Here is a 20804-nt window from a genome sequence, read left to right as displayed (position 1 = left end):
GTCAAATGTTTGCATATCCATTTGCTTTGAACATAGCCCCACTAAGCCTCTGTTAATCCATTTAGAACCTGCCTGCTCTGTATACTCCATGAAACTGTGCCCAATATCTGCTGGCCAAGGAAAAGCTCCAAGCCATAAAGGCCCCAAGCCACTGTAGCCCATAGGAGCTCTCTGACCTAGATATTCCCTGCTGTGCTGCTGGGTGACTTCACCTGGCCATGTAAGCCCTCTTTCCAATTCTCTTCTTTCCTATGAGTCCTCTTCCCTTCTTTTCTTCTGAGTAGGAACCCATCTCCACACTATAGCCTCCTTGACCAACTCCTGCTGTAAAGGACATTCCCCAGTGTAAACCTGTTAAAGCATCACCCAGAAAGCATGTGTGTGCTACCGCCACCTCGTGGTCATGTCTTTTTCCTTAATCAACCCCCAAATCTCTGAAAAAACCTTCACTCTGGGCCTTTCCCCTCTTCTAGGCTTCCTTTACAACATTCCTGATCCGAGTCCCCAGTCTTCTCAAATTTGCTGGCCAGTCGAATAAATTAATCTCTATTGCTATATCAGTGGCCAATTCATTTATTCACTGGCCAAATATTCACTGAGCACCCAGTATATCGCAAGCAATGGCCTTGGCACTTGAGATACACTGTAGAACAAAACAGACAAAAATACCTGCATGGATGGAGCCGACATTCTAGTAGTACGATGATGGCTTAAAGTTTTTTCTCTTAGGAATATTTTATGGAACACTTTAAACCAAAGTAAGGAAGTGTTTTTATTTGTTTGTTTGTTTGTTTGTTTGTTTGAGACAAGGTCTCACTATCACCCAGGTTGGGGTGCAGTGGCATGATCTCAGCTCACCACAACCATCGCCTTCCAGGTTCAAGCGATTCTCGTGCCTCAGCCTCCCAAGTAACTGGGATTAGAGGCGTGTACCACCATGCCCAGCTAATTTTTTTTGCATTTTCAATAGAGACAGGGTTTTGCCATGTTGGTCAGGCTAGTCTTCAACTCCTGGCCTCAAGCGCTTTGCCCACCCCAGCCTCCCAAAGTGCTGGGATTACAGGCGTGAGCCACCATGCCCGGCTAGGAAGTGTTGGAAGTGTTAAGTGTTAAGAGGGGAGTTTTTGCTGTCATCAGTGGGCTAGTGGGATAGAGAGTAAAGAGATGGGCTAGGTTTATAATAGGAGAATCCCTTTATGCTAGTGCATATGCCAGAACTTATGCACTGTATGATTGATGTATTCTATTTTATTTTATTTTATTTTATTTTATTTATTTTGAGATAGAGTTTTGCTCTTCTTGCCCACGCTGGAGTGCAAAGGCATGATCTCAGCTCACTGCAACCTCCACCTCCCAGGTTCAAGTGATTCTCCTACCTCAGCCTCCCGAGTAGCTGGGATTACAGGTATGCACCACCATGCCCGGTTAATTTTGTATTTTTAATAGGGACGGGGTTTCACCATGTTGGTCAGGCTGGTCTCGAACTCCTGACCTCAGGTGAACCACCTGCCTTGGCCTCCCAAAGTGCTGGGATTACAGGCATGAGCCACCACACCTAGCCAATGCATTTTAAAACAGTGCTTCTCTAATTTAATGTGCATGGGAGGTCTGGTTAAGATGATGACTTTAAGTCAGGAAGTCAAACCTGAGATCTGAGAATCTGCATTTTAACTCCACAAGCATGCTAATGGTGCTGATACATGAACCACACTTGGAGCAATAAGACTTTAAAGCAGATTCCTTTGAGCTGACTCTTCCAGGACTAATAATAATGATAATATGCTACTCACCACAGAAGGCTACTGCAAAGATGAAGTAACTTTGCAATAACTCAGCATTGCCTATTATTTGCATTTAGTGGTGGGAAAACCAAGGCTCTGAGGTGTTAGCTAGCTTGCTTATGAGCACCCATTGCAAGCAGGAGAGTCAGAGTGTGACTGCAGAGTCCCAGAGTTCACCCATGTGACTCTTTTGCTGCCTTGCCTGTTTCTAACCTGTAGCTTGCTGCTTGACCTAGTTTGCAAGAAGAGTCTTAGCCTTGGGCTTTACCTTCTGTAACATGAAGGGAGGCTGCATATGGACCCACACAAATATAAGCTGCTATTGTTGTCATTAAGCCTTGATGAGTTTTCTGCCTTGAACCTCCTCCTTCTACCAGGATTAAAAATATATCAACCACACATGCCCTTTTATCACTCACACAGCACTTCACGCATGTCATTACATTCCATCCCTGTATTGTCCATGTGGTACAGGTGCGGCTACTCACTTTTTTTTTTTTTTTTTTGAGACAGTCTAGTTCTGTCACCCAGGCTGGAGTGCATGGGTGCGATCTCAGCTCACTGCAACCTCTGCCTCCTGGGTTCACATGATTCTTCCACCTCAGCCTCTCAAGTATCTGGGACTACAGGCACCTGCCACCACGCCTGGCTAATTTTTGTATTTGTAGTAGAGACGGGGTTTCAGCATGTTGGTCAGTCTGTTCTCAAACTCCTGACCTCAGGTGATCCACCCACCTCAGCCTTCCAAAGTGCTGGGATTACAGGCGTGAGCCACCGCACCCTGCCAGCTACTCCCGTTGTACATACAAGGAAGAGAAAATTCAGAGATGTTGGGTGACCTCATTAACGTCATAGGATCCTAGCTCTAGAGAAGACCTTGAATGTTTTCTCCAGTTTGTTGCCTTTTAGCCTACTTAGTTTAGTTTGCTTTTAGCAATGAAGTCTCCCTTTCAAACAAAGTCCCATGGGAGGTCCAAGTTGTAAAGAAGAGGGCTCTGTTGGGAACAGGGTTCAATGGATGAATCCTGGCCCATTTATCCTTCCCTCTGCAGGGCTTCCCATTTCCAGAGACCTCAGAGAGAAGGGTCCAAGGAGCTCTGTTTGGAAAATCCCCATCCAAGTCAACACTCCCCTCAAATAAATGAGGAACAGGCCCCAAAAAGGGAGGTGACTTGGCCAAAATCAGACAGCAAGTGCATGACTTCTTAGACTCGAGAGACCAAGCCCAGAATCTAACAGAAACAACCTGGGCAGGTGAAAGGACCACACTCCTCACTCGTCTGACTGTTTACTGAGGTGTGTTTGATAAGTGGTCACTCATGGTCTTGCACTCCCACCTACGGGGCCAAATTCAATACTCCATCCACTAATCTCATAATCTCCCAGATGCTCCTTTCCTTAGACCCTGGTTGTAGGGGGGCAAGTCTTTTTATTTCCTAGGTATTGTGAAATAAAATATACATGCAGAAAACTGTGTAACTACATCCATGCCAAGAAATAGAATGCTATCTGAACCCTAAAAGCCCCCAGGTGCTGCTGCCCGCCACTGTGTCTCCCAGGGCCCAAATTTCACTGGGCCTTCAGAGAGAGCATGGCCTTGCTTCTCTCTGCATCACCAGTTCCCACAGCCCTCCACACAACAGCCCCATGTTGCCCATTTTGAACTTTGTATAAATGGAATCACACTGTATGCATGCTTTTGTGATTCTTGTACCCACAATATGTTTGTAAGGTTCATCTGTCTTGTGAGGTGCAGCTGGTTGTAATTCATTCATTTTCTTTGCCAAGGAGCATTGTGTTGTGTGCAGATAGATGATGTACGAATTCATTCTGTGATGGGTGCTTGGGTTGTTTCCAGTAGAGGCTATTGTGGACAGTGCTGCCCCGCATCTTTTTTGCAGACAGATTTGCTCTCATATCATCCAGGGAGAGGAAGACTGAAGGAAGAAAGGAACTCTCAGAGAAGAGGCAGCCAGGCCCCAGCCTCTGGGGTGCAAAAGACACCTTGGTCTTTCAATTTCCCCAGCACTCTATACTCAAAGCCTGTCAAGACCAAGGACATAGTCAACAATATAGGCATTTTCAATATTTTATTGTAAAACAGAGCTGAAGTGACAGGAAGTAGGGATCTTTGCAGCCAACATATACAGCACTCATTCGCTGAGCACCTGCTGAGCCAGGCTAGGTGCTCGGCCCTGCATATACGAGTCTTTTTTCCTGCTCTGAAGAGCTCCCAGCCTGGTGGGGGAGACAGGCCGAGGCACAGTCATCTTTCATACACGTCTCCAAGTGCCAGAAACTCTACAATGTCAAGGAGCAATTCTTTCCTTCAGCAGAGGAGGAAGGAACCCCCAGGAGCCACATTTGCTCGGAGCCTTAGGAGCTGAGAAACTTCTGATAGGAGGTAAAGTACTGCAGGTAGCTGTAAAAAATCTGGAGTGGAGATGGAGCTCGGAGCCTGGGCAGCAGTGCCTGGACTGCTTATGGAACAGTCCAGATTATGGAAGTGTTTTAAAAGGAAAAAAAAAATTATAGGACCAACATAGTACCATAACTTTTAATTTTTACAAATTGGGACATCACAAAAAAGAAGAAAAAAATGGGAAAGCTACCATTTACTTTCACCATCATTTCACAAATGCAGGACTATTTTAAGCCCCCAGCCTCTCCCAAAAGAACATAATCTCCAAATGAAGTGCTCTCCTTCACGTGGACTAAAAAAGAAATCAGGAAATCCTTAATTTTCATTCTCCACAAACTCTTAAAAACCTTCCTCACGGACTGGCATTTGTTTGTAAAACAGGGTGTGGGAGCCACTTGGTGGGGGGTCATCAAGGGGCCTGATGTATCTGGGGCATGGGAACGTGGAATGAGGATGGAGGAGGCAGTGGGGAGAGGAGAGCAGGGTGGGCAGGTGGTCGGGGTTTGATCCCGAATGCAGAGGAGACGCGGAAGGGCTTTGCGCAGGGGCTGCTGTGCTCTGATTCACACATTAGAAAGACCATTCTGGAGGCAGCATGGAGGCTGGTCAGTTGAAGAGGAGGCAGAGTCCTGTGACCAGGTTCTTGTGACTCCTTCTGAGGATCCACCCCTCAATGGCTTGTCCTCAGTGCCCCCATAGTCGGGAGCCCTGGGGCAGGGGGACTGGCAGTCCCTGCAGTCCTTGCCATGCCAGAATGGGAACAGGCAGGCCTGGGCAGTACTACTCATCCTCCTGGAAGTAGAATTTGGTGACCATGACACCCTTGTCAGGCATATTGGTGAGACTGACGGGCTGGTCTGCTTCCATTGCTGTGCAGAGGAACCAGCCCGGGCAGGCGGCAGACTCGAAACTGGTGGTGGGGCCGCTGTCTGAGCGGACGAAGGCGAAGCGCTTGTCCTGTTTTCTGTTCTTGCTCAGGTCAGTGATGTTAACTGCCTGGAAATCAAAAGATGGGTAGGTGAGAACTGAGGCCTAGGAAGTCCTGTGCTGCCTCCCTCTCCACTCCACACCATGACATGGCCCTCTGGACAGCCCAGAGTTAGTACAGGGGAAATGCTGTACGGTAAAAGCCCCCAGGGGCTCTTGTCTGCCACTCTGTGGGACTCTGGGACCCAGGTTTATTTATTTATTTATTTATTTATTTTCCCCAGATGGAGTCTTGCTCTGTCCCCCAGGCTGGAGTGCAGTAGTGCAATCTCAGCTCACTGCAACCTCCACCTCCTAGGTTCGATTCTCCTGCCTCAGCCTCCCGAGTAGCTGGGATTACAGGCATGGACCACCACACTCATCTAATGTTTTGTATTTTTAGTAGAGACAGGGTTTCACCATGTTGGCCAGGCTGGTCTCAAACTCCTGACCTCGTGATCTGCCCACCTCGGCCTCTCAAAGTGCTGGGATTACAGGCGTGAGCCACCGCACCTGGCCTGGTCCAGGTTTCTTAGGACAGCAAAGACACAAAGAGGCTGTCCCACTGTCACACCTTGATTTTGGGAAATCTGGCCACTCTGGCCTCGGACCAGTAAGTCTCATAAATACACAGCACCATCAGCAGAAGCCAAGGCCTGTAGAGCTGGTGTTCTGTCAGGGTTTGAGTTCTGAGGAGATGAGGTGGTGGTGTGTTCCATGCAATATCCTAGCCATCCCCACTCCTCACAGAACAGGCAGTCACCCTCCAGAACAGTGTCCCTGTCTACTGGTAAGGGATGTGATAGTGCCACAGTATGGCCACTCACATTGAGGTTAAGGTTGCATCCAGCAAGCCCCGAGACAAAGCCATGTTTTCCCAGGGCTGGGAAACCCACTAAAATTACATGAGATCAAGGAGCACAGGGCTCTGGGTGGGGCACCAACTAATCAATATGAGTCGATAAGGATTGGAAGAGAAAGGTCCTGAGGATGGGCTTTGCTAGAAGAGGGCAGATCCGAATGGGTTGGTGGCCTTTGAGCAAGGGAGTAGCACACAGAGATTCGGGTCCTGTGGGAGACCATTAGAGTGGTGGGCTCCAGTGCCTGTGCCTCCTGGCGCAGATTCCTATGCAGTCCCCTCTCACAAGGGGCTAGACTTAGCCACGTGAGTGGCTTTGGCCAATAGGATGATGTAAGCAGAAGTTATAATAAGCACCTGCATGTTGAGACTTGTCTTTTTGGAATAATCCCTTTTGAAGTCAGCCGCCATGCTGTAAGGAAGCTCAAGCTGACTCTTAAACACTGAGAGATCACAGGGAAAGAGAGCCTGGAGAATGAGGGACCATCTCAGATGCCCAGCGCAAGCCAGGCACTCTGCTGAATGCAACTGCCAAAGTGAGCCCAGTGTGTTCCACCACGTAGAACAGAACTAACTACCCAGCTAATCCTGTTCAAGCCATAGAATCGTAAGAATAAATTTTGGTTTTTCAAGCCACTGGATTTTGGGGTGATTTGATATCCAAAACAGGTTTTTACCTCCAGCTGGAGTCTGGTCTCATCACCAGACTTGACACAGGACAGGCACATCTTCCCTCCATGGATTCCCAAGAACAGAGCATGAGGCTCAATGGGTACCACATCTATCTTTTCTGGGGAAGAGCAGAGGGGAGGGTCAGGTTAATAGAAGAGGAGGCAGCAATAATGAAGAGACCCTGGGTATTTTTCTGTCTCCCCTGGTCCCACAAAACTAAAATCCCAAGGTCAGAAGGGCAGAGAGGTCTCATCTTCCTGGTCTGCATCTAAACAGAAGATTAAACCAAGCACACTATCCAGTTACTCCTAGAGGCCTGAGTCTCCTGGATGTTGTTCCACATGGTTTCCATCTTTTCCTCACTTTCCGCAGGATACCCGTGCTCCAGGTCAATAGGTGTGTTGCTGAGGGGCAGGGAAAATGGCGCAAGGCCATGAGTGGGGCTCCACAGCAGCCTGGGGGTCTCTGAACCTCCTCTTTCCCTAAAAGGCCTCCATGCTGTCATGTAGCAACAAAAATCTCAGCCTCCTTGTGCTTCAGTGTGTTCATTAGGAGAACTACCAGGACAGGAAAGGTGGGTCTCATCCACTTTCAGAGTGAGGCAGGGGAGACAGAACGAGGGAATAGGGAAAGTGGGAAGGTGGAGGTAATACCATCCTACAACACCAAACAGGGGAGTGAAAACATCCTAGAAGGTTGGAACTAAAAGAATCGCACTTCCCGTCATCCAACTGACATCATCCCACTGAAGGGAAAGCTGAGGAACAGAGTGGGTGAAGCTTCTTCAAGTTCATCCATCTTGTTTAATACATGGACCAGAATATGGCTGAGTATAGTGTCCAGGAATAAGAGACATAGCCCAGCCTTATACATGGTGGATTAATTTGGGATTGAGTTAGGGTTTGAACAACATAGGAACATGGAGGCTTAATAGGCACTGGAGGAAGGGAACTGTCAACCTTGCCTTCTGGTATTTGCCCTTCCCAGCTGTGGCCCTGGGATCACTGTGCCTATAGTCACTGACCCCTGACCTAGACTCTACCTCTCCATGCCCTCTTCAGGCTGCCCTCATATGTGCCCTTTAGTAGCCAGGCCCTCCCAGGTTCAAACTTGAGTACAAACACCCAATGAGGATTAGGACGTTGCACCTAGTGTTTGTGCAGGCAGGCCATGCTGCTGCAGACAGAGGGGCAAGGTGACCCAGCGCCCACACACATTGGCTTTCCTGGCAAGTGCTCACCTTCTAAATTGACATTTGGTCCTTGCAAGTATCCAGCCACTAGTTGGTTGTTCCTCAGGTAGAAGGTCTTCTGGTTAACATCCCAGATTCTGAAAAGGAAAAGGACTCAGCTGTAGTTCACAGCTGCCATGGGCCCAGCCTTGTGCTTAGCACCTTCCCGTGTCCCCCAGAACTTGTTAAATTTGCATCCAGCTCTTCCCGGGGTATGGTATATTAGTATACCCATGGCATGCATGGATGAGAAGACTGAGGCTGACACTGGTTAAGAGGCAGGCCCAACCCTCACAGCTGGTGAGCTGTGAGCCCACATTTGACTCCCCTCCTCGCTTGCTTCCCATCTTAGATTCCCAGGGCAGGCACTTCTGTTTCAGCAAAGCACACTGCAGAGCAGCAACATCCAAACAAACTTTCTGGGATGCAAAAATGTTCTATAGCTGCACTGCCCAATAGGGTGGCTGCTAACCACGTGTGGCTGTTGAGCTCTTGCAATGTGGATAGTGTAACCAAGGGTCTCGATTTTAAATTTTCTTCTCTTTTCATTCAATTAAGTATACATTTAAATAGCCACCTGAGACTAGTGGCTACCACAGCACCTAGTTAGAAGTTTCAAGAGACAGAACACCTTGCAGCTAACTCACTCTGAGCCTTAGACCAGGAAGGTCTGTCCCTAGAGCCTTTCCTCCATTAGCTGGTGACCTGCTCAGAGTCCTGCAGGAGCAGCTGCCCTTGGGAACAAGCAGGCTTCCTCCCTACCTCAGCCAGTGGCTTGCTTCTGGGTCCCAATCCTTTCTTCTTGGTAAAGAGCCTCTCTGGTTGAGAGCAGGACTCAAAGCTGTGAGATGTAATAAACAGAGCCCCAGCCAGCATGTCCTGGGACCTGTGCCTCATATCCTCACCTGTGAAGTGTGGCTAACTCTACCCTCCTCATCAGGTGGCTCTGAAGAGCCCACACGCTCAACGAGGAGTGGCCGGGCAAACCAAAGTGCTTTGCATATGGCAGCATTGGCCTGTTTGTGATTATCCTAGTTTCTAGATTTAGCCTCAATCTGGAGGGATTAGACATTGCCTGCTGGGGCCTCCAGGGGGATCTCCTGGAGCTTCTAGCTGATCAGAGCAGGCAGAGGCAACCTGGGGAAGCAGACAGTCCCCATATCTGGAAGGGAGAGACTTGTCACTCATATGCCCACAGAACCTGACTTGCAGCCTCAACCCAGACAAACATAAAGGTCAGATTGGGGGAGAAGTCACCCGAACATGATTTCACTGCTGGAATGTCACGCAGCAGAGGGCATGTACAAGCAGTCCTGTCATTTCTGTCAGCATCACATCTTTACAATAGGGACGGTCTCACAAAGCCCTGATTCCATTTTCAAATCACAGTGATTTTCAGGCATTTTACAATGCACAGAATCCTGTTATGCTATTATCTGTGCATTTAACTTTCACAACAACCCGGTAAGGCACACAAGGAATTATCGTGAATCTCATGTCACAGATGTCACAGGTGGGGAAACCAAGGCCCCTGGAGAGTGGGACCCTCTGACGTGTCAGCACAGACAGGCATTGCTCGTATCAGTCTGGGCCTTCAGGCTGTGCCCTGGTGCCCCTCTCTGCTTCTCTGTCAGCACATTCAGCTGGGCCTGAATCGCAGCCGCACTCCTTGGCATGCATCTATTACTCACTGGGTTGCTGAGTCTCTGGGAAAGTAAGACAGCCCTCCGGTCGTACCATCCACATCTGCGATATTTTGAAATACAAGTCCTGAAGCCCATGCACGTAACAGCCTCTTTCTTGAATAATGGACATCCTCTCCAGCCCAAACCCAGTTCTCAGGCCCTGTAGGGCCTGGCAGCCCCCAGCAGCTGTGATATGTTTCCAGTCTCCAGCTAATCCACCCTCACCTCTTCCTCCTTGGGGTAGGCTTACCTGAAGGCTTGCATCTTGCTGGGTTTTCTCCCAGAGGGCCGGCCGACGGTCTCTGAATGGAACAGGAAGAGGAGGAGACAGATTAGGTGACTGCCGAGGCCCCTGCAGATTTCCATTCTGTGACTGCAGCAAGACAGTGGACTGCCATTGTGGGCCCAGAGTTGCGGTTTATAAAGAAATAGTCACTCACCCAAGCTAGGCGTCTGCCACCCTGCCCCACTCTGAGAAGCGGAAATACCCTCCTCACATTTCCAAAAAGAGAAACCCTTGCTGTTGTCACTTTCAACCCCGCTAAGTGTCGCAATGGAGTGTTGTAACTGATTCCCTCCCCTTTTTCCCCTGTGCAATTTCCCCAAAATTGAGATTTCTATTTCCCCTTCATTGAGTTCCTGGGAAGAAGAGCACAATGGAAACCAAACTCCCTACTGTGCCTGACAGGTACCCGGAGTCTGTTTGTTGACTTTTTAAAAAACAGATTTGAGCAGAAAGGCCCTTTTTTCATAATAAAATGAAAGGGCTCCCTGCACATGGGACAGTCTCATGTCACTTTGTGTTCTTTGAAGGATGGACAGCCTTGGACTCCAGACCATAGATTGGCAAACATTCTGTAAAGGACGAGAGAGTAAATATTTTAGGTTCTGTGGGCCACGATTACTCAGCTCAGTTGTCTGTTTCACAAAAGGACATTGGCAATCCATAAATCAACAAGCCTAGCTGTGTTCCAATACAACTGTATTTGCAAAAGCAGGGGATGGACCGGATTTGGCCTGCATCTGCTGACCCCTGATGTAAAGTGAGTCCTTCTGAGAGGTGCTTTAAAATCAACTATTTTCCCACTATCTTACGTCTTTAAAGTTATGGTCTTGGGACGATGACATAAACTCAGCATTTGGACAGGAATGGGTCTAAATTCAACCTCTGCCACTTGCCATGTGCCACCCGTGTGACCTCGAACAAATCATTTCATTAGTTGAGCCTCTGTTTCTTCACTCTCAGAATGAGGGTGGTCGTGTCTTTTTCACAGATGGATGGAAGGAAGGAAGGGAAAGAGGGAGGGAGGGAGAGAGGAAGCAAGTGTAGGGAGGAAGAGGAGAACTTCTGGCCCATAATGGGTTCTGATGCACATTAACTTCCTTCCTTACAATATTCTAGACAGGAAAAAGGTAAGCATGCTCCTATTTTATGGGTAGGAAAAAGTTGAAGAGAATTTCTGCATGATCTACGGGATGGACAGTGCTGGCGCAGAAGTATAGGTTGCAATGTTTTAGAGCTGGACGGGAGCTTGGCAATCATCCTGTCCCAACCTGGCATTATTTTCAAGAAGACTCAGAAAAGACTCAGACAAAAAAGCGATCTGTCCAAGGTCACACAGCTTGCTGATGGCAAAGGCGTGCAGAGAAATCCAGGTCTTCTGACCTCCAGCCCCGGGCACTTGATTATTAACAAATGCTTCAGAAACTTTAAACTCTAATACTTAACACACTTTGGGAAGTGGCAAATAAGTAGGCAGGTTAATATACATCACCTCCTTCAGCTAGTCCTCACAAAAACAAACAAATGAACTAACAAAATGTCTCCTTGGCCCTCAAAGGAAGACACTATTTCTCAAACATGTTTCAAAAAGAATGGGTGGGCTGGGCACGGTGGCTCACGCCTGTAATCCCAGCACTTTGGAAGGACGAGGTGGGTGGATCACCTGAGGTCAGGAGTTCAAGACCAACCTGGCCAACATGGTGAAACTCCATCTCTACTAAAAATGCAAAAATTAGCAGGGGGTGGTGGCGTGCACCTGCAATCCCATCTACTCGGGAGGCTGAGGCAAGAGAATCACTTGAACCCAGGAGGTGGAGGTTGCAGTGAGCCAAGATCATGTCATTGCACTCCAACAACATGATCCTAGGTAACAGAGTAAGACTCCATCTCCAAAACAAGAGCAAAAACAAAAACTATGAGTGACTCACTCAAGGTCATGCAGCTTGTGAGGACAGTACAAGAATACAGACAAAATGTCAAAATGTTTACTACTACAGCAGTTGATCTCGATGAGTCTGACTATTTTCAACCAACAAATCAGAATCTTTCTCTCAACCAACAAATCTTCCAACCAATAAATCAGAATCAAACACTTTGTGTCCAAAGAGTTAATCCTGCAAAGGTGGAAGGCTATGAATGAATTTCCCAAAGGTTTAAAGAATGCATCCTTCAGAGAAAATAGAACATTTCTGCAAAATTGTGTCAACTCCCTGGGTGATGGGTTTTTTAGGCAAAATGGCATGTCTGTATTCCTGTACGGTCCTCACAAGCTGTGTGACCTTGAGTGAGTCACCCATCCTTTTTGACATATGTTCGAGAAATAGTGTCTTCCTTTGAGGGCCAAAGAAGCATTTTGTTTTGTTCATCTGATTGTTTTTGTGAGGACTAGCTGAAGGAGGTGATGTACATGAACCTGTCTACTTATTTGCCACTTCCAGAGTGTGTTGAATATTAGGGTTGAAAATTTCCGAAGCATTTGTCAATCATCAAGTGTATCACTTTATCATCACACCCTCTGAAAGAGAAGGCAGCTAGCACCTGACTGGGATAGGTTCTCTCCTATCTGTCTGTCTTCAGTCCTCTGGAATTGGAAAGCCGTAATTCTCTCAAAAAATGTCCTTACAGATTGCGGAAGAGAAGTGGCTTGCCAAGGTATGGTGGAGAGTTCCATCCTGGCCACTGCCCTCAGACGGCATTTCAAGTAAAAGCCCCACCCACAGTGTGGCTCCTAGGTAAATGTTTCTCTGACCCCAGTCTGCATTGAAAGAGTATTCTCCTGGAGAAAAGATGCTCGGGGCTCCTGCTCTGTGTCATTTCCCCACTGTGTCCTGAGAAGTGGCCCAGCCTGCCCTTTCTCGATATGCAGAGGGTGAGGATGGGGGTGGTCCCTGGGGCAGGAGTTATGGAGTCTAGGTCTGAATCCCCCTGTGTCATTTCCGAGCTGGGCCACCCCCACACAATGTACAGAGACTGTCTTGGTCTCAGTTTCATTATCTGATAGAGTTAATAATAGAAGCCACGTCATCAGTTACTATACAGATTGAATGAAATGCTGCACGTGATGAATCATGCCTTGACCCTGGCACTTGGGGAATACTCACACCGTGGCTTTTGTGTACGCTTCTTTACCCCGGGTAAAGTGGGAGAGATCAGGCCCAGTGAACGCCCCAGCCCCTTGGTCCTGCCGTGCACTCCCAGCCTTCCTGCTCTGTATCCTGACCCATCCTCCTTTCCCAGTCCAGTCTCCAGCCTGCTCTGACTCCAAAGGAGGGGGCTGTCAATCACTGTGGCTTAGGGAGAGGAAGAAAGGGGACAGGGGAAGCTCTCTCCCTCTTCCTCACGCTTCTGGCCACAAGTCCACTCTTGGTTTCATGTTATCTCACCCAAACAGTTGGCGTCCTTATGATTTCTGCCCACAGGAAATCTCTGACTAATCTTATTCTCGGTTCTGGGTCCTCAGCACCCCCCCAGTTCTGCTTCCTAGATGAAGCTTTAAGACCACAGCACATAAAGGACTATGCCTTCCCAGTCAGCACCCACAGCTTTCACCGGAGTTCCTGGTCATCACAATTGTATCTAGTGCCTTCTATGTGCTGAGCCCTGTGCTACCAGACGCTAGAGACAACAGGAGCGTCTAAGGCCCATGTAAAGGGGTTTTGGTGAAGCAGAGAGATAGGGAAACCAGGTTTTCCATGTCTTAGGAGGGACGCTGCACTGCTGCAAGGAGACACATCTTGTGTTGATGCTTGTAAAGCATTTAGCACAGCCACCCACGTGGGAAGTGTTCAATAGGTGTTGGCTATTTCTCAACATTGGTTAATTGCATCTTTCAGTTCTAGGATTTCCATTTGGTTCCTTTTTTGTGTAGTTGTTAGTTCTCTGCCAAAAATTCCAATCTTGTGTTTTAAATCTTTGAGTATATTCTCCATAGTTCTTTCAAAGTCTGCCCCGATTCAAATCCATGATTTGAATCCCTGCTGGATCTCCATTTATTGCCTGTTTCTCCCTGATACACAGGTCTTCTTGCATGTGCCTCATTCCTTTTTAATGACTGCTGAATACGATATATTAAACACTGTAGAGGTCATTCAAGGCTCTGGATGATTGTTATCTGTACCCTGAGATGGTTCACTTTTGCTGCCGCTGGACAGGTCAGGTAGGCCAGGAGCCTTTCAAAAGCAGGTAACCTCTACCCTAGCAGGACTTGAGATCATTCAGAGGAGGGCTTCAGTACCTGTGAAGGCTGACCCAGATTTCCAAATTGGGTGGGGATTATCAGGGACCCTCCTTGTAGGTAGGATATAAGGTACAAATTTTATCTCCCCCACCAAGTTCCGTGAATGTTCAAAATCTCAGCTGAAGTTTTTGAAACCAGCACATGTGCCCAAGAGTAAAGGGCACCAGTGCTAGGCTCCACCTCACTGGGCTCAGACAGTTCCTTACAGCCTTGGCCATTCTCTGATGCCTCCAAAGAGATCTTTTGGAAATATGTTTTGTCTAGCTTTTCTAGTTATTCATAGCAGTAGAGGTGGTCATAAACAACCTAGGCCAGAGGTATCTGATGTAATCTACTGTTTTGTTTTGTTTTTTTTTTGAGATGGAGTTTCGCTCTTGTTGCCCAGGCTGGAGTGCAATGGAGCAATCTCAGCTCCCTGCAACCTCCGCCTCCGGGTTCAAGCAATTCTCCTGCCTCAACCTCCCACATAGCTGGGATTACAGACATGTGCCACCATCCCCCCGCTAATTTGTATTTTTAGTGGAGACAGGGATTCACCACGTTGGTCATGCTGGTCTCGAACTCCCGACCTCAGGTGATCCACCCATCTTGGCCTCCCAAAGTGCTGGGATTACGGGCATGAGCCACTGTGCCCTACCCATAATCTACTTTTTAAAAATCTTATTATTCAGGACGGCTGGAGTTTGAATGGCATTTAGAGGTAGGGGTAGGAAAAGTGATTTGAAAAGTTGGGTGAGGTCCAGAGAAGGAATGGCCTTTAATGCCACCCCAATGAGCTGGAAACTTACCTTTTAAAAAACTTAATAAGAGGGTAATGTTGTCAGGTGTATTTTATTAAGATCATGTTGGAGACAGTGGACAGATGGATTAAACTTGGATGGGGTCATTGACCCCGAAGGCAGAGCAGTGGTGCGCTGGTAAATGTTTAACAATTGAATCTCCAAGAAAAGTTTCCATTTGCCAATTTCCATGACATAATACGCCTACCACGGATAATTTCAAGCTACTGACGTGATATCACTGAATGGGGAGCTGGTGAGACATATACACAATTGGATCCTGTGGGCTGCAGCACCCCAGAGAGGCAGGAAGATTCAGCCCTTCTAAAGGGAAATTGTCTCCACATTTCTTAGCTCCAACTTCCCTCCTCCTCAGCCCAAATGGCTCACCCCACAAGTTTCACCCCCCCTTGCAGAAAACAATCCTTACTGACAAATCCAGTTTGTCGGGAAGCTTTAACAAATTTCAGTACAAACATTTTCATCTGGACCTCCTGGAGCTGCATTTGTGTCACCCAAGCACTATTTGTGAAATGTTGACATCCAGCTTTGGGTGGACAGATGTGCACCCTGCCTTGTAATGACTTCGTCTCACATTTAGTGGTTTCAGCCACCACTTGAATCCTGAGTGTCACAGGACACACCACACAATATAAGCAATATTGTTTTCCAAACTTTGTAAATTTTTGCTAAGATAATGCTGCAAAGACTCCAGTTGCTCTTTCTGAGTCATGGGTAAAAACTTTAGTACAAAGAAGAGAAAGAAGCACAAGAAATACAAACCCCCAGGGTATAATCTGATGTCTTCTTTTTGTTAGTCCCCACTGACCCAATCCTGCCAAGTAACCAAGTTAATTTTAACCAAATCCGTCAACTTATTAGAAGCTCCCTAAGGCAGCAGGACAGGTTTGGAGACATCTGTCCGCCTGAGTACCTCTACTCTCCAAGCTGCAGCCCCCAGGCTTGCTGCTATCAGAGTGAGCACCTCTTCTCTCCTGGATGATGAAGGGGATCAGGACATGGTATATAAGCCAACTGTTATCTACAAGAAGCTACTCTCCTCTTGGATCTAGATGGTTAACTTCATGTGAATCCTTTCTGAGGTTCAGAACCTTCCAAGATGATTTTTGCCCCAGCAGTTTATGGGTTAGCTATGGATCTGCCCTGAAAGTCATTACCTATGTAGTTATCTTGTGTTTTCAGAGGTACACGTTTGCTCTTGCCTTCTTGGCTTTGATGATTAGTTTTATAATCCCCCTGCAGGCAGGAGGAAATGGAGAAGAACAGACACCATGGGGAAGGGGACAACTGTGTTGCTTAGTTGTTGTAGTTTAGGCTCTGTGTTACGCTTTCACACAGATCTCCTTTTGTCTACATAACAGCTGTGCAACGTGGACAGACATACTGACACCCACTTTTAAAATGAGTACAAATTCATTGTCACTTTACAGAAGAACTCAAGGTTCAGGCTACTCTGTCTATGGAGTGGCCATTCTTTTATTCCTTTACTTTCTTAATAAACTTGCTTTCACTTTGAAAAAAAAAAAAAGAAGAAGAACTCAAGGCTTAGAAAGATTAACTCACTTGCTCCAGATCCTGGACAGGCCAGGATTGAAACCCAGTTTTGTTATTTCTTCCTACACTGCAGTCCTGCTAAAGAGGCTGCTGAGTTTTTTCTCTCTGCTTCATTGCATGGTTAACAGAAGCAAGAATTACATTTGTTCCTATGGTGTTTCTTTTAGGCTGAACTCCCATCTCATAGAGTAACTATTTAGTTCATAATTGCTTGAAAATTCAGGGAGGATTTTTGGTAATAGAAATGATTCTAAAACCTTACACAGGTTACAGGGAAAGCGCTTTACCTGGTAAAGTGGACTAGAGTGACAATTATCTTGGTTTGTCTAGGACTTTCTTGACTTTATTACTGAAAGTTCTACACCTTGGCAAATCCCTCAGTCCCTGAAAAACTCAGATAATTGGGTTATTCTAAATTATCAACCCTTAAAGGGCACTGGCACCTCTGGTGGCTGCTGCTGCAAATTGCAGGCACAATTAATGATTGCAATTGTACCCTGCCAGTGTAGTCTGTTTTTATTAGCAGAGATGTGATCCATTTTATTAGACAACAGATAGATAGATAGATAGATAGATAGATAGATAGATAGATACATACATACATACATACATACACAGAGCAATCACATAGGAGTATTCAAAAACATTAGTGAGTCTGCCACTTGGGAAAATAAACCATAGCAGATATATTAGTAATCAATCATTTTCATTCTGATTAATTATTTATTAAAACATTCATCTTTAATTTCCTTCAACTACATAATCAAGATATTGTTCATCGCTAGTAGCCTAAAATTGTTTTCAGACTTGGATCCTAAAAAGGATTTACCCTTTTAGTCAGCACTGTCTTCACCTTCTCCTCTTCCTCCACCTCCTTCTTCATACAAGTCAGCTGTGAGAGAAGTGGTGGGACCCCATTGTGTAGAGAGAAAGCAGAGGTCCAGAGAAATGAATGACTAGTCCAAGGTAACACAAAGTGTATGCACATGGTTCCATCTCTATCCTTTACCCTCTGTGCTCACCCTTCCAGTTTCCAGTCAGAGTATGAATCCCCTCAACTTTTCTCTTCTTGGCACCCTGTTCTGTGCTTGGCAAACATTGATACCTCCCATATTCCTGGCCTTACTTAGATGGAGAATGTGGTTCCTCTGCCCAGAGAACATGGCGTCTTCACTAAGCTTATTGCACTTGTTTCCCGAATTCAATCCAATTCAAGTTCACACACATTTATTTAGCACCTATTGTGTGTCAGTTCAAAGTATTTTGGGATGAACCAGTTTTAAGCACAGAGATTTATTTCTTCACAATGTATCACTATCTGGTTCTAAGAATGGTTCCAGCATCCTACTTTACATATTTGAAAAACACAAAAGACCATGGGCTAACATTGTAGCACAACCCATCAGGGACCATTGTACCCACTGGGGGACAGGGGAGGATCTGCTGCCCCCAGAATAACTGCTTGTGGTTGACAAAGCAATTCCCCTCTCCATGATTTCGTTAAGTCTCTGTGCCCCCATAGCATAGTGTAGTGGTTTGAAGACAGACTGTCTGCAGTCAACCCACCTCCTCCTCTTATACTAGCTGTCTGGCCGTGGGCAAATTACCTAATCTCTCTATATCCATTTCCTCTTCTGAAAATGTGAGCAATAATAGTCCTTCCTCATAGGGTTATTGAGAGGATTCAGTGGGATAACCCATGTAAAGAGCTCAGCACGGCGCCTAGCTTGTAATGTGTCCATGACACATTAAGAGCTGACACTTCCATTGTGCTTATTACAAGCTAAGAGTTGTTCAGCTTCCTCTAGACCTCCTCTTAATACCCAGAAAGGAGAGTAAGGAAAGTAAGACCCAGAAAGGAGAATGGCCTGCTCATTAGAGGCCAATTTTATTTTATTTTATTTATCTTTATTTATCTATTTTTTTAAGACAGAGTGTTTCTCTCTGTTGCCCAGACTGGAGTGGAGTGGTGTGATCTCCGTTCACCGCAACCTCCGCCTCCCGAGTTCCAGCAATTCTCCTGCCTCAGCCACCCAAGTAGCTGAGATTGCAGGTATGCACCACCACGCCCAGCTAATTTTTGTGTTTTTAATAGAGATGGGGGTTTCACCACATTGACCAGGCAGGTCTCAAACTCTTGACCTCAAGTGATCCACCCACTTTGGCCTCCCAAAGTGCTGGGATTACAGACATGAGCCACTGCGCCCAGACTCGGGGGCCTATTTTAAATTAGAAACTTAAAATTAGAGTCTACAGACCAATGATCCTGAGTGTTTTTTCCTTTGTGCCACACAAATCCTAACCAGAGGTTGCAAACTGGCAGCTTATAATTTAAATATTTTATCTGCTTGCTTTATTGTCTTATTTAATCAGAATACTATACACAACGAAATCAGAATATCTGACTCTTCTGGAAAAGTGAGAAGTTCTGGCCACCTGGGCCTGCATTCTCTTGTGACAACTATCTGGTGGAACTGACTAGTGCCAAGTCCTTAATTCTCCACAGTCCCCACCCTTCCCTGTCAATCAACCCTCAGACCTTGTGGCTCAGTGCCACATTCTGTTAGTATTTCTCATTGAGTTCACACTGTTCTTTCTCTCATTTAACAGAGCTATTTCACCAATTTCCCTATTCTATCAACAGTTGAAAATGACCCCCACACTCCAAGGACTCTATGACTTTTGTCACAGCAGTTACCCCTCTCTGTTCACCTGCTGCTCCAGCAGGCACTAGGCTTGCAGCCCCTGCCTCAGAGTGCCTGCATGGTCTCCCACGGATGCCTCCCTGTGCCCAGGTCCCCCAGACAGGCCTGCAGCCCCATGCGCTTGACATTTTCCTGGACGCTTGTTCACCAGAGCCTGAAAGCATTTGGTAAACACCAATCGTAGATATTTTCCTCTCTCATTTCTCAGGTGGAAAAATAAGAGTGGAAGGAGCTTACCTAAAGCCATGGGGAGGCCTGATAGGACAGGAGGTCTTCCGAGGTCTTCCAGACTCTAACTCTAGACTGAGCTGCTGCCCATAAAGTAAGTAGCATCCAGGCAGTACCTGGGCCACAGCCCCTCCCAGGGTGGAGCTTCTCCTCCTTCCAGAACACCTCAGAGAGTGCAAGGAGGAGCCCAGCCTCTCCTCCCACATACTTGCAGAGGGCTGGCCAGCATGAGGACATGGGCCGGCTGATGGCTGACGTGATGCCAAGCAGGCCCCGTTTCCAGCAGAGTGACTCAGGCAGGCAGAAACCAAACTGGTTCTTATCTGCGTAAGATGAGAGGTCACATGCAGAGAACTGAGCTGGGCCTTCATGCTTACCCCAACCCCGACTGCCGCCAGCTCATGCATGTGTGCACACATTCATTTAAAACACACGTGTTGGCTTCATCCTGTGTGCCGGGCACTCTTCCAGGCATTGGGAACAAGCCAGACAAGGTCCCCAACGCCCTAATGAAGGAAAACAGACAAGAAACGAGTTAACAAATAAAATAACTTCATAGGGCATATTGCCATAGGGAAAAATCAAAAGCAGGATATGCTTTTGAGGGACCTAGGAAGGGGTGGCTATTTTAGGGAAAGTGGTCAGGGAAGACTTCTCTGAGAGGGTGACATAGGAGCAGAGACCTGAGCAATGTCAAGGAAGGGGAGGAATATTCCAGGTGGAGGGAACAGCAAGGGCAAAGGCCTTGTTTGAGCACCACGTGGAAGCCATGTCTTAGGGAATAACAGGGTCCATCCCCGCTTCCAGTTACCCCCATGCCCTATACCTGGCCTCTGCCATGACATTGTCCACAAGGCCAGATACTCTCCCCGCCTTCTCTAGAAGCACCTGATGTTCTGAACACTTCTCCTTTTTGCCATTGAGAATGAACCTGCTGTAGCTTCATGTCTCTGCATTCTGCCGTCAGGGAGCAGACAACTCACAAATGCTTAAAGCCATCCAAGTTGATGGGGAGCAGTGGCAAGAGACCCCTGGGCAGGATGCAGTCCTGGGTCTGGTCCCCAGGTCTGCAGCCAACCAGTGGTGTGTTTTGGGGGGGAACACCACTTCTGCCCTTCAGACCTCATTTTGACAGCTGCAAAATGGACCTGATGCTCCCTGCCCTATCTTAGACTTCGGGCTCACCGGAAGGATGAATGACACACAAACTATAAAATGCTCTGTAAATCACATGCATTTACACAGGCCCTTGCTTCAGGTAATGCCTTCATATGCAGATGAAAGAGGGAGGAAGAAACAGACCAACCTACTGGCTGCCACCAATCCCACCACCTTCAACCTGTCCCTTCTGACAGGGAAGAACACTCTCATTTGCAGAAGG

General features: G+C 47.0%; 1 protein-coding gene across 3 annotated transcripts; it reads right to left on the bottom strand.

The window, feature by feature from the left end:
* Window positions 1-3854: 3854 nt before the first annotated feature.
* Window positions 3855-19500, bottom strand: IL1RN (interleukin 1 receptor antagonist). 3 transcript variants are annotated; one of them, XM_005575305.4, is made up of 5 exons: window positions 19433-19500; window positions 9867-9918; window positions 7941-8029; window positions 6706-6818; window positions 3855-5199 (listed from the first exon to the last, which is right to left on the bottom strand). In XM_005575305.4, the coding sequence occupies exons 1-5, from the start codon at window positions 19440-19442 to the stop codon at window positions 4984-4986; spliced, it is 480 nt and encodes a 159-aa protein (XP_005575362.1). In that variant the 5' UTR covers window positions 19443-19500; the 3' UTR covers window positions 3855-4983. The 3 variants fall into 3 exon arrangements, with proteins under 3 accessions (XP_005575362.1, XP_005575363.1, XP_045224837.1); XM_005575306.4 differs by lacking the exon at window positions 19433-19500 and adding an exon at window positions 10057-10089; XM_045368902.2 differs by lacking the exon at window positions 19433-19500 and having other exon boundaries at window positions 9867-10009.
* Window positions 19501-20804: the final 1304 nt, after the last annotated feature.

This window comes from Macaca fascicularis, chromosome 13 (genome assembly GCF_037993035.2).
Source record: "Macaca fascicularis isolate 582-1 chromosome 13, T2T-MFA8v1.1".
NCBI classification, from domain to species: Eukaryota; Metazoa; Chordata; class Mammalia; order Primates; family Cercopithecidae; genus Macaca; species Macaca fascicularis.
Note: the sequence above shows the minus strand (reverse complement) of the source record. Positions and strands in the feature narration are given on the sequence as shown.